The sequence below is a fragment of the Agelaius tricolor genome, unplaced genomic scaffold (assembly GCF_023055355.1).
Source record: "Agelaius tricolor isolate 1412-34295 unplaced genomic scaffold, bAgeTri1.0.p SCAF_10, whole genome shotgun sequence".
NCBI classification, from domain to species: domain Eukaryota; kingdom Metazoa; phylum Chordata; class Aves; order Passeriformes; family Icteridae; genus Agelaius; species Agelaius tricolor.
This window is the reverse complement of record NW_027269270.1, coordinates 11,635,544-11,651,128: the sequence shown is the minus strand read 5'-3', so window position 1 is coordinate 11,651,128 and position 15,585 is coordinate 11,635,544. Positions and strand designations below refer to the sequence as shown.

The 15,585-nt window shown below is 45.1% G+C and overlaps 1 protein-coding gene across 1 annotated transcript; it reads left to right on the top strand.

Moving 5' to 3' along the window:
• Position 1: 1 nt before the first annotated feature.
• Positions 2 to 15,585, top strand: CYP20A1 (cytochrome P450 family 20 subfamily A member 1). The gene is made up of 13 exons (XM_071434775.1): positions 2 to 135; positions 759 to 808; positions 893 to 1,059; positions 6,172 to 6,317; positions 6,985 to 7,152; positions 7,827 to 7,905; positions 9,513 to 9,628; positions 10,043 to 10,097; positions 11,493 to 11,613; positions 12,454 to 12,565; positions 13,166 to 13,230; positions 14,967 to 15,056; positions 15,226 to 15,585. Exons 1-13 carry the CDS (start codon positions 64 to 66, stop codon positions 15,374 to 15,376), a joined length of 1,392 nt encoding a protein of 463 aa, XP_071290876.1. The 5' UTR covers positions 2 to 63; the 3' UTR covers positions 15,377 to 15,585.

Below are 15,585 nucleotides of genomic sequence, written 5' to 3'. Positions count from 1 at the left end.
CTGCCCTGCCGGCGGCCCCGGGGTGGGGCCGAGGCGCCGCCGCTCCGCCGCCCCGGCCTGGCCATGCTGGACTTCGCCATCTTCGCCGTCACTTTCCTGTTCATCCTCGTGGGCGCCGTGCTCTACCTGTACCCGGTAATGCTGCCGGCCATGGGGCGGGGGGCGCTCGGCCCTGCCCGGCCTGGCCCGGCCCGGCCCCGGTGCAGGCGGGCGGAGAGCGAGCGGCCGCGGGGCCGAGGCAGCCCCGGGCCCGTCGCAGCCCCTGGGCCCGGGCGATGCCCCCCGGCCCGCAGCCCGGGACCCGGACGGGCCGTGGCAGAGGCCTGCGGGAGAAGCTGCAGGCATGGCGTTCCCGGGACGGCGCAGCCCCGGCACTCCTCCTGCCTTACGGGCTCCGGGTTGAATCCTGCTTTCCAAAGGCGCGGTCCTCTGCTCGCCTTGTATTTTTGCAGGCCTCCAAGGCAAATCAGTGTGTAATACTCTACATTGCAAACGTGACCCTTTAAATCTTTACGTAGACATATTTGATCTAAACAGATGAATAATCCTGGTTTAGCCAGTGGCACCAGGCACACAGTTGAGGTTTATCGGCTTAGCAGGTTTAAAGCCTGCAGGATGTAGCATACCCAGCTCCTGTTTCATGTTTGTAAGTAGTGTAGTGGTATTGGTGCGGAAAATTCATCTCTCCTGCCGGAAAGGTGTGGGACCTGTATAAAATCTGAAGTTCATGTAGATTGATGCATTTCCTTTTACTCTAGGCATCTAGGCAAGCATCAGGTATCCCTGGGCTGGCTCCAACTGATGAAAAGTAAGTGGTTTCTGTCTCACATTGATGAAGTTCAGCATTGGCAGAGGATGCTATTCATGACCAGATATCCTCTGTGTTTCTCAGGGATGGTAACCTGCCTGATATCATTGCCAGCAGCAGCTTACATGAGTTTCTTGTCAACCTTCATGAGAAATATGGGCCACTGGTCTCCTTCTGGTTTGGAAGGCGTCTTGTTGTCAGCCTCGGCTCCATCGATCTCCTGAAACAGCATGTTAACCCCAACCGGTTGTGTAAGTGTCTTTTACGTTGTCTCTTGAGTCCATTTGTTCTGGCCTCACTGGGCATCAGAGGAAGTTGGGGTTTCATTCTACATTGAAAGAAAGTGAGACTTTGTAGCTGACATGGTGGTTCAGGTATGACTTTGGTCCTGCTTACTGAGCTAGAATATCAGTGACCAAGGGTTCCTGCTGTCCAGTGGCCATCAGGAAATCAGTATGCTTGTGTCTTTTACCATCTCTCTACAGGCAAACATTCAGGAAAAGCATCATGCTCATTAGTCACTTGATAGAGCAAGATGAACATCCTGTAGCCACTTGGCATACATTTTAAAAGCTTGAAATACAGTTTAGGAGGTAACTTTGGTAAATTAGGTCTGAAAACAGCTCTGCTAGTTTGTGATAACTGCCTTGTACGGTTCAGCATGGAGGCTTTTCAAACTATTATTTGGAGAAGTTCTTTACCTTTCATGTTTTTTTTGGTGTGTAGAATTTTGTAGTGAAAACCTTTAATGATCTTCCAGTATTGGAAGTGGATGGTGATACTGGTAGCTGAATCGACCATCTTAGTCATGAGAAGAGAGTATTTTAATTTATGGCCTAAGCCTCTTAGGTGGGCATTTTCCTTCCTAAGGTTATCATACTTGATAAGTTAACTCAGTTGGTGCTTGGGTTCAATCTCTTGCTTTCCCAGTTTTACTTTAGAAGGTTGACAGAGGTGCTGGGTGCACACCTCTGACCTGATCCTGTAGGCTGTCTTTAGGCACAGACAGATAGCTCAGCTCACTTTACACTGGGGTCGTGAGGGGTAAACTTCATGTACAGTTGCCTGACAGAATCAGAAAAAGAAATGGTGACAATCTGGGAAAGGAGTAGGAGTTAACAAGGATCAGCAAGACACAGTGGATAACGATGACACTCCAGAAGGTGGAAAACCACCCTGAAAGATCTGAATGCTCTCAAGTATGTTTGGAAGAAATTAAGCAGACAGTCACTTTCTCAAAGCTCAGAGAAGTGGTGACAGGCCCCTGCACACGCAAGTTCTCATAAATGTTCTGAATTTTGGAGGATCTGAGTATTGGAGAAAGAGAAATACAGTGCCTGGACTTAAGTGCAGGAAATTAGGTGACCCAGGCAGCTACAGACTAGCCTAGTATCCTGCTATGCCAATGGCTAAACATATTTTTTTAAGCATGGGGGATAAATGGGAAATGCATGCTGTAATTTGATAATTAGATTTTTAGACAAATAAAGTGATAAAACTGTGCTTATGTCAGGGATTCAGTTCAGAATTTGCTTGGATACTGATAAATACTGGACTGGTACTTGAAATGGGGATTAAGGCTAGATTGTCTTGAAAAGTGAAATGCAGTGTTGGGGACATGAAATACTCCATCTTATGTTAGTGTCCTACCCTGCTGGCTTTATTCTGGAACCCTTTGTTGGCAACGGGCAGCAGAGTGAGATGGATATCCCTGAGAGCTGGGATAGCAGGAGCAGGAGGAGAAAAAGTGAGCTGCATGAATTGCCTATGGGATGACATGGCCATGGAAAAAAAAGGATATATTGAGTCATGGATTTTCAGTAAAGAGAGGACTTTTGCACAAAATGAGCATGAGTCAGACTTGGAGTCCTGTGTGTGGCTCTGACCTCTATACTCAGGCATGATTTTGAATAAAGCAAGTGCAAATTAAGGCTGCCAGTGCTCTCAGAGGAGTGGGAAGCCTGTTATGCAGGAGAAGCCAGGGAAAGTGTGTTCAGCCCAGACGAAGAAAGAGCCTCTGAAGGGATCCTCATAATGGCAACAGGCTTGAGAAGGAGGGTTCTTACAACCTCAGAGCTGGCAGAGCAACAATATTAGTTGTATCACTGCTTTCCTTTTAGCACTGATGCTTGCCAGAAGTGCTCAGGCTTTATTAGGGGTGAGGAATCTTACAGGTGATATTTCCTGAAGCATTGAGGTATAAACTGAGTTGAGTAGCTGTAGCAAAGCCCTTTCTATGCCCTTTCTTGGTGAGTGGGAACAGGAGTTGTAGTGGGTCTCAGCCACAAGCTGGCTCTGGGCAGGCTGAAGTTTTATTGGAGATGAGGTCTTGCCCATATCTCTGCTGCAGTTTTATTGGAGATGAGGTCTTGCCCATATCTCTGCTGCAGTTTTATTGGAGATGAGGTCTTGCCCATATCTCTGCTGTAGTTTTTTTGGAGATGAGGTCTTGCCCATATCTCTGCTGTAGTTTTTTTGGAGATGAGGTCTTGCCCATATCTCTGCTGTGCACACAGTGCTATGGGACAGGAGACAGCCCACAGTGGACTGCATTATATCCAACTCCTGACTCCTCAGCCCCACTTGAAAACCCAGCCATGTGACTATTCCTCAGTCAGCTGGAGTGCCTGAGGCCACCATCCATCTTCATGGATACCTGACATTTGGTTTCCAAGGCTGAAATACAGGATTTGGCTCCAGACAAAGGTTCCTCTCATCTCATATGTGTGTCACAGGTATGGCTAAACTTCTTGGGGAGAGAGAGAGAGAGAGGTGCAGATAATGCATTTCTCATCAAAGCCTTGAAGCTGGACTAATTGGATTCATAGTTATAAACATTTCCAATGCCAGGAGACACTTTTTCCTTAGGCTTCAAGCAGTGTTTGAAATTGGTATGTTTTCATGGCCTCTTAAAGCCTGGTTGAGATTAATTTGCAAGGGGAATTCAAAAGAAGTAAAACTTTGTAGCTGGTACTGGTGATTCCCCTGAGGGGCTCTGGGGAAGCTGTTCAGGCCTATAAACAATGTGGATGTGAAGAGGATGGACTAATTCAGGATTGCCAGGAGCAGGGGCTTCAGAGACCAACTTGGAAAATTCTCCTGAGTTGATGTTGCTTTTTGGGTTGGGGCAATGAACCTGAAGCACACTGCATGCTGGAGATGGAGCTATGGGTCCTGGCCTGTCTGAGCAGGACTTCACTGCTGTTCTGTGAGCATTTTACTGTGCAGGTCCAGAGATCCTTTCTAACTCTGATGTTCAGTTGTGCTTGATCTCAGTTAGATCTTTTCTGTATATTTATTTGCAGTGGTGTCCAGGGCAGCACTCTGAGGTCTTTGGGATGGGGAGATTTCCATGTAAGTGAAAAGAACAGTCGAAATTTTGATATATGTCACTAGGAGGGGTGAAAATGTAACCCTGGAGATGTTTCCAAGACAAGGACAAAGGATGAAGTCTGTGCAAGTGCTGGCAGAACAGAGGTCTCTCCAGAGGCAGTTTGTGCCTTGTGGAGTCACTAGCCTCCCACAGCTGTGCAGAAATAGCCCTTTCCCAAACAGCAGGAGACAGAGCCAGCCCTCAGCAAACGGGCAGCCTGGGCTCTGCAGCCCTGAGTGCACAACAGTGTGTATCAGTGGTGTGGGATTGCCAGTTTAGTTCAGGGACATTGGCAGAAAAACACCCAGAGCCTATGGCTAATCCAGCAGTTTCCTTTCATATGCAGCAGGAAAACTTTGCAGTTTCAGCAGGCATTGCTTCTAATCATCCTCCAGCCTCTCTGGGTGCCTCTGCTTGCCGGATTTTCTGTGTGGGCTTTGCCACCTGCCATGTGTCTTCCTGGCTGCCCAGTATTGTGCCTGGCTGTGCCAGTGCCAGTCAGCAGGGATCTGTGGCATCAATAGCAGCTCCATGACAAAGCACCTTGGAGGAGGAATTGTCAGCAGCAGCTAGAGGCACATAACAGCCTGCGCCACGTGGAGAGCCGCAGGTACCATCTGCTCTGCCAGAAGACACATGCTCATGCTCCTTGTCATTCAAAGTGGGAAAGAGGGTGAGATGCAGAGCTTAAAAACATTGGAAGGGAAAAGATGTGAGAGAAAAACATTTGGGAAAGATTACCATATTCATGCCTCTGGCCTCGTTAGCTGCTTTTATGTCTTTAGGTAGTAAGTCCTCTGCAGGTGGGAATTTTCTCTTCGTGTAAGTTTGCTTGGTAGCATAATGAGGCCCCAATCTCTGTGGGGAATCCTAGATACATCCACAGCTGGTAAAGTCATGTGTGTCTAGCCCAGCCTTGATGTTTTCTGATGCCTCAGAGGTTTTACTCTCCATCTGGGAGAAATAACAGACTGTGATAAACAGTGACAATATCCTTCTTGAAAACCCTGATTGCTGCTTCCAAATAGCTCCTTAAAGACTCTGTCAGTTCCACAAGACACACTAAAAGGTTTACAGAAAGGGAAAAACATATGCCATGCTGTATTGCACAGTTTTGCATTGACACCTAATATCCTTCAGCAAATTTATTAAATAGAGGTCCTTGGTGGTGAAATTCAGAGTTAAAAATCTAACTGAAATGAGTCATGGATTGGGAAGTGACGTGGTTTTGTCTAGTTTGTACACTGATGCAAGTGTCTATGTGGAAGGATTGAAGATGGAAAGAAGGTGGTTAGCAGTAGAAAGCATTCTGTAGCTAAGTGGGGTATGGTTTTCTGTAGGAGCTCAGAGCTTCTGTTCTGGAGGCAGCGCTGGCAGACAGGTAGGTGCTAGTTTGGGAAGAGCTCCTCAAGAGGGAACTCAGTGCCCAAAAGAGAAATCCTGCAGGAGCAGTAGGGTATCAAACAGACCTTGCTGGGTCTGTGACGCAAGGGAAGGAGTGTCGGGAGCAGCCTCTGGCTAAGTCTGTCATGAGCTGGTATATCCTGAGTGCATGACCATGTTCAGGGCAGGAGGGCACACCGCATGTGAAGGGAATGTGCTAAAGAGCCTGCAGGTCAGGCTGGAGGAGAAGGGGAAAGACCATGCCACACTCACTCTTGTCACCAAGTCGATGGCACAACCACCTGGGAACTGGCAAACAGGGAACAAGCTCTGAAGGCATTTTTACTGAAGAGTTACTTGGTAGAGCCAGCAGGCAAACTCTGCATGAGGAGCTGATCACAGGATGGCAATCAGCCCTAGGAAAAAGACTTAGTGAGGTACCAGCCCACACTGAGCAAGAGAAACTTGACACCCCAGAGAGGCTGTTGTAGGGGAAGGAGCCACACCTTGCTCACTGCCCAGAAGTAGCAGTATCTAATTAAAGAGGCTGCTGTTTTAATCAGCCCTGTGTAGTTTGACTTTTGAATGATGTTTCCTCTGCTTTCAGTGGATCCCTTTGAGACAATGCTGAAATCCCTCTTGAGGTACCAGTCCAGCCTGAATGGGGATACAGGAGAGAGCCACATGAGGAGAAAACTGTATGAGAACGGTGTGACCAAGTCCTTGCAAAGTAACGTTGCTCTCATCCAGAAGGTAACTGCCTTTGTACAGCAGAGAAGCCCTGTGTGGCTCACAGGGGAAGGTTTAGTGAGAATGATCACTAGGATAAAGGACCTGCATTCAAATTAGTGCTGGGGCTATAAGCATCTGAGATAGCAAACAGCCTCTGCCTTTCATGGTGTGAATATTTGCGTTGTCTTAGCTCCAGTGGGCTGGGGGAAGGGTGGAGCTTGCTTAATTTTTATGCCAAGATACCAGATGTAGTTAAAGATACTGAAGCACCTGGATTCTAGATATATTTCCCTGGACAGGAGGATGGAGCAAGAAACCAGCTTTTGGGGCCACAAAGAGGTGATTTTGATTTAGTCCAGCAGCCAAAGTATGATCTCTTTCCTATTCTGGAGGAATTAATCTCTTTCCTATTCTGTCTGTATTAAAGGGTTTAAGGTTTCTTCTGTGACAGAGGGAACAAGAGAGGAGGGTAGAGTTGCCTTGTTAGGGGAGAGCCTTGAAAGAAGCAGAAGATTGGAGGCTGAAATGTTACTGTTAACAATGGGAAGAAACCTGGAAGGAGTTTAGCATTATTCCATAGCCATGAAAGTGTGGTCTGCCTTAGGAAGTGGGTGGGAATGTGTCCAGGGTGTGTTTGGTAAATAGACTGCGGGTGTTACTGCTAACTAATGGTTCATTCCCTCTCAAGCTGTCAGAAGAGCTGCTGGCCAAATGGCTGTCTCTCCCTGAGGCACAACATGTGCCACTCTGCCAGCACATGCTGGGCTTTGCCATGAAGTCTGTCACACAGACAGCTATGGGCAGCAGCTTCGAAGATGACCGGGAAGTCATCCGATTCCGCAGGCACCACGATGCAGTAAGTGTCCTGCAGAGCCAGGAAAGCTCCTATCCAATCTTTCCAAACTGATAACACAGAATTTGTACCTGTGTACAGTTTAGTACAAGCTACTGCTGAGACTTTAAAGTATGAGCTTGAGGGGTCTGTCTCTAACACTCTAAACTGTTAGAAAGATCCTACTGCTGATCCTGCTGTCATGAGTTGAGGTGTTTCTAGAGGATCCATGGGGATCAGGAACCCAGATCCAATGGCAGTTGGGAGGTCTTTGGTACCTAAGTCAGTTAAACTCTGTTGGAACTGCCAGTGGAATTTCTCCCTTTTGAAGATCTTCTGAAGGCTCTGTGACATTATGGAGAAAGGAAAATCTGAGGAGACCTCACCTGTATCCACATGTGGGGATGCTAAACATGCTGGTGATAGAGTGGGAAAGAACCAGTTCCATCTCCCATTTAAAATTCCCATAGCTTTTTTTCTACAGTTGTAATTATAGTTGTTTAATTTCAGCTTAATTCCAGCTATCATAGACATAGTGGGAAATGGGATGTGGTGTCCTAAAGAGACCAGTTCCACATTGACAGGAAGCCCTAATATTATTTGGTGTTTTCATTTTCCTGACTAGGGAAGAATAGAATAGTCCCAGCAGTCTAAGCCTGTGTTAAGTGATGGTGCTGTTCTCTCTCTCCTTCTTCCAGATCTGGTCAGAGATTGGAAAAGGTTTCCTGGATGGGTCTCTTGACAAAAACATGACTAGGAAGAAGCACTATGAAGATGGTACGTTTCTCCCCAAAATTAGGGTTTTTCTCTCACTCTAATTAATACTTAGGAGTTAGCTAACATGTGAAAGCACTTCATTTGCCCAGTTGTTTTGGCTTCTCTTTATAGAGTTGCTCATCATGTCATAAGCTACCAGATGCATTGTACTTACTGTCAGATTAGATCATTGTTTTGGAGTTGAGTGCCAAGCTGCCTTTCTTTATGTGAGAAATTGTAGGACTAGAACTCTAGTTCCAGGTCTAGTTCCAGGGTCTGTCCAGTCTGGAGAGTGATAGAGGGGAAGAATCAGGGTGTGCTTCCTCCCTTACTGTTCTGTTCCCTTGTGTCCACTTTTGACCTCTCTTGGAGGCAAGCAGCTGTGCTAGGTGGAGACAGATGGAGCCCCTGGATTTGGCCCATATGGGCATTCAAATGATGCACCATCTGGGGCCTGTCCTGCCAGTCACTCACAGGCTGGAAGACACAGGTACAGAGATGCTGCTTTGTTGGATACACCATCAGATAGCCTCTGATGTGCTCTTGCAAGATAACATGATTTAGATCTGCTACAGCAGTACTTTTATTTCTAATATATTTTATATCAAGTTATTTTAATTTTAGGTTGTCTTTTTTGTTAATAATTAAGCCATTTCAGTATTGATTGATAAGATGCTAAACTGAAGTAGATGGTATCTGGAACTAAAGTTTTGTTTGCAAATCCTCCAAACCCAGTGTTTCCTTCTTTATGCTTCTGGTTCTGTGGGTTTCAGAACCTGAGGACAACTTCTGTGCCATTGAAATGGGTTCCTCCCATGGTCACTTTTCCTGAGTTGTAGTATGATGATGCGTGAGGACAAAATTTCACAAACTCCAGAGAGTGATCCCTGGTGTTTGAGTGTTGCTGGCCTTCCTGCACAGAGGAGGAAGGAAGGTAATTCTGAGACAAAGGACCTGAACTGGGCCTTGATAAATGGAGTTTCAGACCCAAATTCTACTCCATGTTTCTTGGATAGTCATCAATAGGTCATTTAAGCCAGGCAATGATGTCTAGGTCCCTACCTCCCCCTGGTTCCCACAGGATTTAGGCACTCACATATCTTCAGATGTGTGGACTCTGCCAAGACCCTCCCACGTTTCCCCCCATTCCTCTGTCTGTGTCTGCACTCTTTAGCGCAGGGCCATCCTCTTTCACCCTGCCTGTAGAACCCCTGGCCAGAGGGGCTCCATCAGTCCTGGTGCTGCAGTAATTGTAACCAGCAGCTCATGTAACCAGAGTTATGTGGCTCATAAGTGTTTTCATGGGGGCTGATGAGAATGCATTCTCTGATGGTTTGACAGCATTACTTGTCTTCCCCTTGCGTGATTTCAGCTCACAGAGTACACACCTTGGTTATACCTGTAAGGATGGCTTTTTATAGGCAACCTCTGTTATTTGGTTCCTGCATTTTCAGCTAAACTGGGGATACTGCCTTCCAAATTGACAGTAACATGTAACAGAGCCTGCTTCTGTAAGTGAGCCCAGCAGGGACAGCTGGTCTGAAAATCTGCTTGGGAAGATGAATTTGCTTCTCTGCAGCACCAGGATGACCAGGTTTTAAAATAAACATTTCTTTTTTCTTCCAAAGCTCTGGTGGAGATGGAATCCATCTTGAAGAAGGTTACAAAGGAGCGCCGAGGCAGATCATTCAACAGGCATGTCTTTATAGACACCTTGCTGCAGGGGAGCCTGAGTGACCAGCAGGTCTGTGCAACTGTTACCTCCTTACACAGTAATGGAGTTTTGACAGATGGACAATTCATTACATTGTAGCCTTTGATTAATATAAGTTCTTGCATCTTAGCTTAGATTTTTTACCAAAGCAGGGCTTCTGCTTCGTTTTCTCCACTCCTGCAGTGTTTGCTTGCATTAGACTTTGGTAGATTTCCTTGCCAATGCTTCATAGCTATTTTTATAAACCAGAAGTATGTTAATGTTAAGCATGTCTCATGCAATTCAGTGGAAGTTCAACAGAGAGTTCAGTTTATGACTTCTAGATGTATTTCCTGCTCTCTGCACTAAAGGGGTTTAATGTGCTTGAGTGGAGAGTGTACTACTTCTTTATTCTCTTTACAGTCTTATGAACTTCATTCCCTGAAGTAGATTTTTCTTTCCTAGATTCTGGAAGATACAATGATTTTCTCTTTGGCAGGATGTGTAATCACTGCTAACTGTAAGTACAGTAACTGTAGGTAGCTTCCCATCCTTGCACTCAGCTGCCAAAAACTGTGTGTGATGACATGAGACTTACCCTAGGCTAATAAAAAATTGTATTAATCATTCTTTCTCCTGAGCTACAGACATATAGAAGAAGCTAATTTTTACATCAGACTGTTGGCACAGCCTCACAGTTAGTGAGCTGAACCTAAGCTGTGTTTGACAACCTTTCCAGACTTATGGTGGACCTTAGAATTTCTCCTCATTGCTTTTTGCTTGCATTCTTAACCCCAGACAACTGATGCTAAATTTGATGAAGAAAAACACCAAAATAAATAAGCTGCAAAGATCATGTTGTAAAATAGGTTCAGGCATATAGGAAGAAAGAGTTGCTAGCATGTGTCTGGGTGCTTGGAATTTCTTGAGGATAGGTGTGTTCCATGTATGGAGGACTTTCAAAGAAGCTACTCTGGGATTTATGCAAAGATTATGAAAAAAAACCCAAACAAATAAAAATATAAACTGAAGCTGTGTAAAATACCTTACAATAAAGGGACGATTATCTGGCCTTGTACCTCAGCCAGTGGGGCTGGGACTCCAAAGAAAACCTCCAAGATGCATCTAGATGTTAGAAAATGGGAAGTAAATCAGACAACTGTGGTAATTCTCTCCAGAGAATATCCTCTCCAGGTACTCCAGGAAGTCTGTGATTTTAAGGGCTTGAATCCACACGGATTCACAGAATCACAGAATATTCTGAGTTGGAAGGATCATGAAGTTCAAGATTCCAGATAGTTCTCATGAATAGACATTTTTGAGAGCTAGAAACATTTCCTTGTAGCTTTAGGGAAACTGCCTCCTACACACTTATTTCTTATGCAGGGTTTTTTCCTCACTCTGCATTTGAAGATAATCTCAACTACCTCAAAAAATAGATGTAGGGGGACAAGTGCTGGCCAACATCTGCAGAGAGCTCCCTTCAGGAGCCTCAGGCATTGGCTGTCTGGAGCACTGGCCTGAGATGTGCTAGGGAAGACCCCCAATTAAGGGAATTTTCTAAAGCTTTGAACAAACCAGCCTTTCATTTGCATGGTTGGTGTAATAGCTGTGATTCCCCTGGGTTTGCTGGGCTGTGGGGTCCTTTTGCCAGAGTTGTGGAACTGAGTGCTTTAGTGTCCTGCAAAGCTCCTCATAGCATCAGAAAGAGAATCTTGCAGGGCCTCTTGCTATAGAGGAGTTCAGCCTCTGTTCCTACTACTGAATACAGAATCAGCACAGCCTGCTGTGAACAGAGGCCACCTTCTTTTTAGGCCAAAGAGTAATGTTGAAAATATAGGAAGTAAGGAAACTCAATGCCATTTGTAAAGGATTGAATTTTCTGAGTCCAGTTTTGTCTTGATTCCTTCCCCAGTGTGCACCTGGGCAGTCTATTTCCTGACAACCTCAGAAGATGTTCAGCAGAATCTCTACAAGGAGCTGGACCGTGTTCTGGGGAAGGGACCAATTACCCATGAGAAAATGGAGCAGCTCAGGTGGGTCCTATAGAAGGAATGCAGAGGAAGGCTGTGTCATGTGGTGGGGACAGGTGTTTCATGTGGAATCTGATGCCTAGCCTGCACTAGGCCAGGAGAAGGCATCCAAAAGCTGCTTACTCCCTTTTTTCTTTCTGGAAGTGATCAAACCACAGGATGACTTGTAACATAGAGAGAATCTGCTGGCATTCCAGACACAGGGACCAAGGTGCTCACTTTAGGGTGTCTGAAGGAAACCCTTTAGGTTCATCAGCAGAGGAAAAGCACAGAATCAGTGCCCTGGCTGCTAGGCCAAAATTTTTGCTCACTGTCTTGTTTGGTGTCTGTCCTAGTTTTAGTAGTAGAAGTAATCAGTCATTTTCATGGTTGGATATAGAGATATTTAGAGAGAAAGCATGGGCCAATCTTCTTTTCAAAGGGCTGCAAGTAATGATGACTGGTCAACAGTGTGCCTTTATGTTTTCTGCATTTGTTACGTTGGTGCAACCTGGTGCATTTTGTATTTGGACTAGTGTTAGGGTTTTAGGGAATATTGTGTGTGTGGTTTTCTTGCTTCTTCTTGTATGAGTGAGAGGTACAGGAAAAGGACTGATGTCTTCATGCATTTTAGCAGATTTAGTTTGGTTTAAAATCTGAAAGAAGAGGGATTCCAATAACCTTCTATAAAAGCTATTAATGAGATTTAATGCTTCTTACAAAGATGTTGGGACTCCTTGTTAAAAAAAAAAAAAGAAGAGAAGTGCCTCTAAATAAAGCAGTTGACTCTGCTCTGCTTGCTGCCACAAGGATGTGGACAAGCTTCTCTGTGAGACTGGCACTGACCAAGGGTTACTGTTGCAGGTACTGCCGGCAGGTCCTGTGTGAAACAGTGCGGACAGCAAAGCTCACTCCCATTGCTGCACAGCTGCAGGAGCTGGAGGGCAGAGTCGACCAGCACACTATCCCTAAAGAGGTAGGGCAGTGCTGGGAGCGCTAGGCCACTCCTTTCCTGTAGGTGAATTTGCTGTTCCCTCTTCTTCCAGACCAGGGGTGAGGCAGGAAGACCATTTCTTCTGTCAGTGTTGAACCTGAGCAGGTGCTCTGTCATCTGAAAGTACAGTTTAGCTCAAAGTTTGCCTGCAGTTCCTCTGTGGGAGAGGCTCTGCAAATTCATGTTATCTTGCTGAGCAGATTTTCTTCTTGGATGAGTAAGCTTTTGAAGGGGCCTATGAACTTAGTTATGCATAAAAGAACATTGTTTCAGGCTTCATCATATCACTCATCATATCACCTTCCCTTCCTGAGGGTAAAGTATTCCATACATACATCTCAGTAAGCATAGAGAAATGGGGTCACACCCTCTGTAACCACCAACAGCATGATTCTTAGAAGTTAAAATCCTAACATCTGGGCATGGATTATGAAAATCTGTAGATGAATACTGCATAATTGTCTTTTTAATCCACCTAAATATGAGTAGTCTACAGAAGAATCATCATCCAGTAGAGCTGTCAAGAGGTGTCTTTAATTGTGCATTTCCTTCCTCATTGATGTGTTGTAATTCTCTTTGCAGACACTTGTGCTTTATGCTCTTGGTGTGATGCTGCAGGATAGTTCATCTTGGCCATCACCATACAAGTATGTAGAATCAACTGTAATTGCAACTAATTCCTTTTCTTTGTTAAATTAGATCTTGCAGCACAGCCTTTTGTGCTGCAGGGCCTGTCTTAAGCAGATTCTGGAGATGAAAGGGAGTCTGTAAGAAAATAAGTTTATGAAGGTCTGGGTTTGTTTTGTCTCCATGGGCATGGTTATGGGGCAGTTAAAATCAGGTTCCTCTGATGCTCCAGTCTGTGTGTGTGCATGTCTGTGTTAGGGTCTAGTAAAAACTTTTTTGTTTTTACAGAGCTTCCCTGGCTAATGCTGGTAACTTCTGTTAAAGGTTTTCTGTGAAACAGTGACTTGAATGGCTTTGGAATCACTGCTTGTCATCATGAAACAAGGATGCGAGGGAGGAAATGTCAGTCTGAAGTTTTGGTTTTTTTAGGGTGAAAGGAAATGCTGCCTCAGTATTTCATTCTGTCTGTGAAAACTGAAGTGGATCTAGGCCAGTGGAGGTTAAAGAAAAAAATCACTGTAGCTTCTTGTGACCTCCAGGTGGCAAATATTAACCTGTATCTGATTTACTTCACTTGGGCTGCAAAAAATGTGGGTCAGTTATTCTAGACAGAGAGAACAGACAGCTGAGTTTTAGGAGAAAGAATAAAGCCTTTAGAACAGCACTTGTCCTCTCCTGCAATTACACTTTTTAGAAAGGGGTCAGGCATTGATGCACCAGTCTATGAGCCCCTTGGCAGGGATTGCCTCCCAAGGTAGGTCATAACTGTGTTCAGCTTTGCTGAGACCCCATGAGACCTACACTGAGGACTGCTATGAACATTGTATGTTTGTTTCAGGGAGGCTGGGTTCGCACTTTAGCTTGAGGTACGTGAAGATTTCCATAACAGAAGTAGGAGACCAGCTCTGTGTGATCCTTTCACTCACCTTCTGTACAAAAAACTGCCCCTCCCTGCTTTTTTGCTAGGCAGGTGCATTTTTCTCTCCTATTACAAAATCTGTAATTTTCACTTTAGTTCAGGGGGAATGTAAGTTTGATGCTGCCTTTTTTAAGGATCAGCACCCACATGCCCTTTCACCTTGTTAGAAGCAGACCTTGGATGTTTAAGCAGGGAAGTGAAGACTTGAAGTATTTAGCAGAAAGGTTTAAAAGAACCATCTTCTGTCCATCAAATTTTGTGTTTGGAGGGGGGTTAATATTTAAATTGAATGTTATTTTATTAGTTTCCCTTGTTTTAACTCATACCAGCCCTGGATAATAGTTTTCTCACAGCTTCTACCATCCTAAAGCTGGAAACCACTTTTCTCACTTCAATGAGTCACTGGCTTCCCTCCCCCAGCACATACACATACACATACACATACACACACCAGCTGCTTGAAGAGAACGGTGAGGGGCAAGCAGAAAAAGGAAATATTTTTGGAAGTGAAAAAGGAAGGGACTCAAAGAGGCAGAGAGAGAGAGACAAATGAGATTGCATGTGCCCTGGGGATGTGCCCTAGTTCCAGCCCTGTCTCACACTACCTCAGTTTGTCAGCATTTTGACCAAGCTGGGACACAGCTGACCAGCTGGGAACATTGATGGAATGGATGCACAATTGCCTTCATCCATTTGCGTGGAATGACCCAGAGAGAACAAATAGTGAGATTCTCTGGTTCATTTCCGGTTTTTTACTTTTCTCTGTGTGTGTGCACATTTCTGGGGAAAGGATGCTGTGCCTGCTCAGAAAACCCTAATGTGTTTCATCTTTTATAGGTTTGACCCAGACAGATTCAATGAGGAATTAGCCATGAAAAACCTCTCCTTGTTGGGTTTCTCAGGAAGCCAGGAGTGCCCAGAGTTGAGGTGAGCATAGGGAAGGAGGTCATAGTGAGTCTCTGTGGCAGACAGGAGAGAAGGTGCTTCCAGCATCTTGGTGTTACTGCTGGGACAGCCTGTCCAAGCTGGCTGTTGTCCTTTGGCAGATTTACATCATAGCAAGGTTTTCATTTTTTTCTCCTGATTTTTCCCTCAGGTTTGCCTATATGGTGGCCACAGTTCTGCTGAGTGTCCTGGTAAGGAAACTGTATCTCCACCCAGTGAAAGGACAAGTCATGGAGGCAAAATATGAATTGGTAACCTCACCAAAGGAGGAAGCCTGGATAACAGTGTCTAAGAGAAGCTAAGAGCAAGCAAAACAAGGGGTTAAAAGTGCCAGCAGTGAAGTTCTGAGCAAGGGTCTTAACAAGAATCATACTGGCACCATGTTTACTCAGCCAAGGAATTTTATATCCAGAAAATTTTTTTTTACCTTCCATATTCTTAACCTCATGCCTATCTTGGGTACTTTATCTAATTCAACCAGTAGTCATATTAAAGTAGATTTTAATCTATA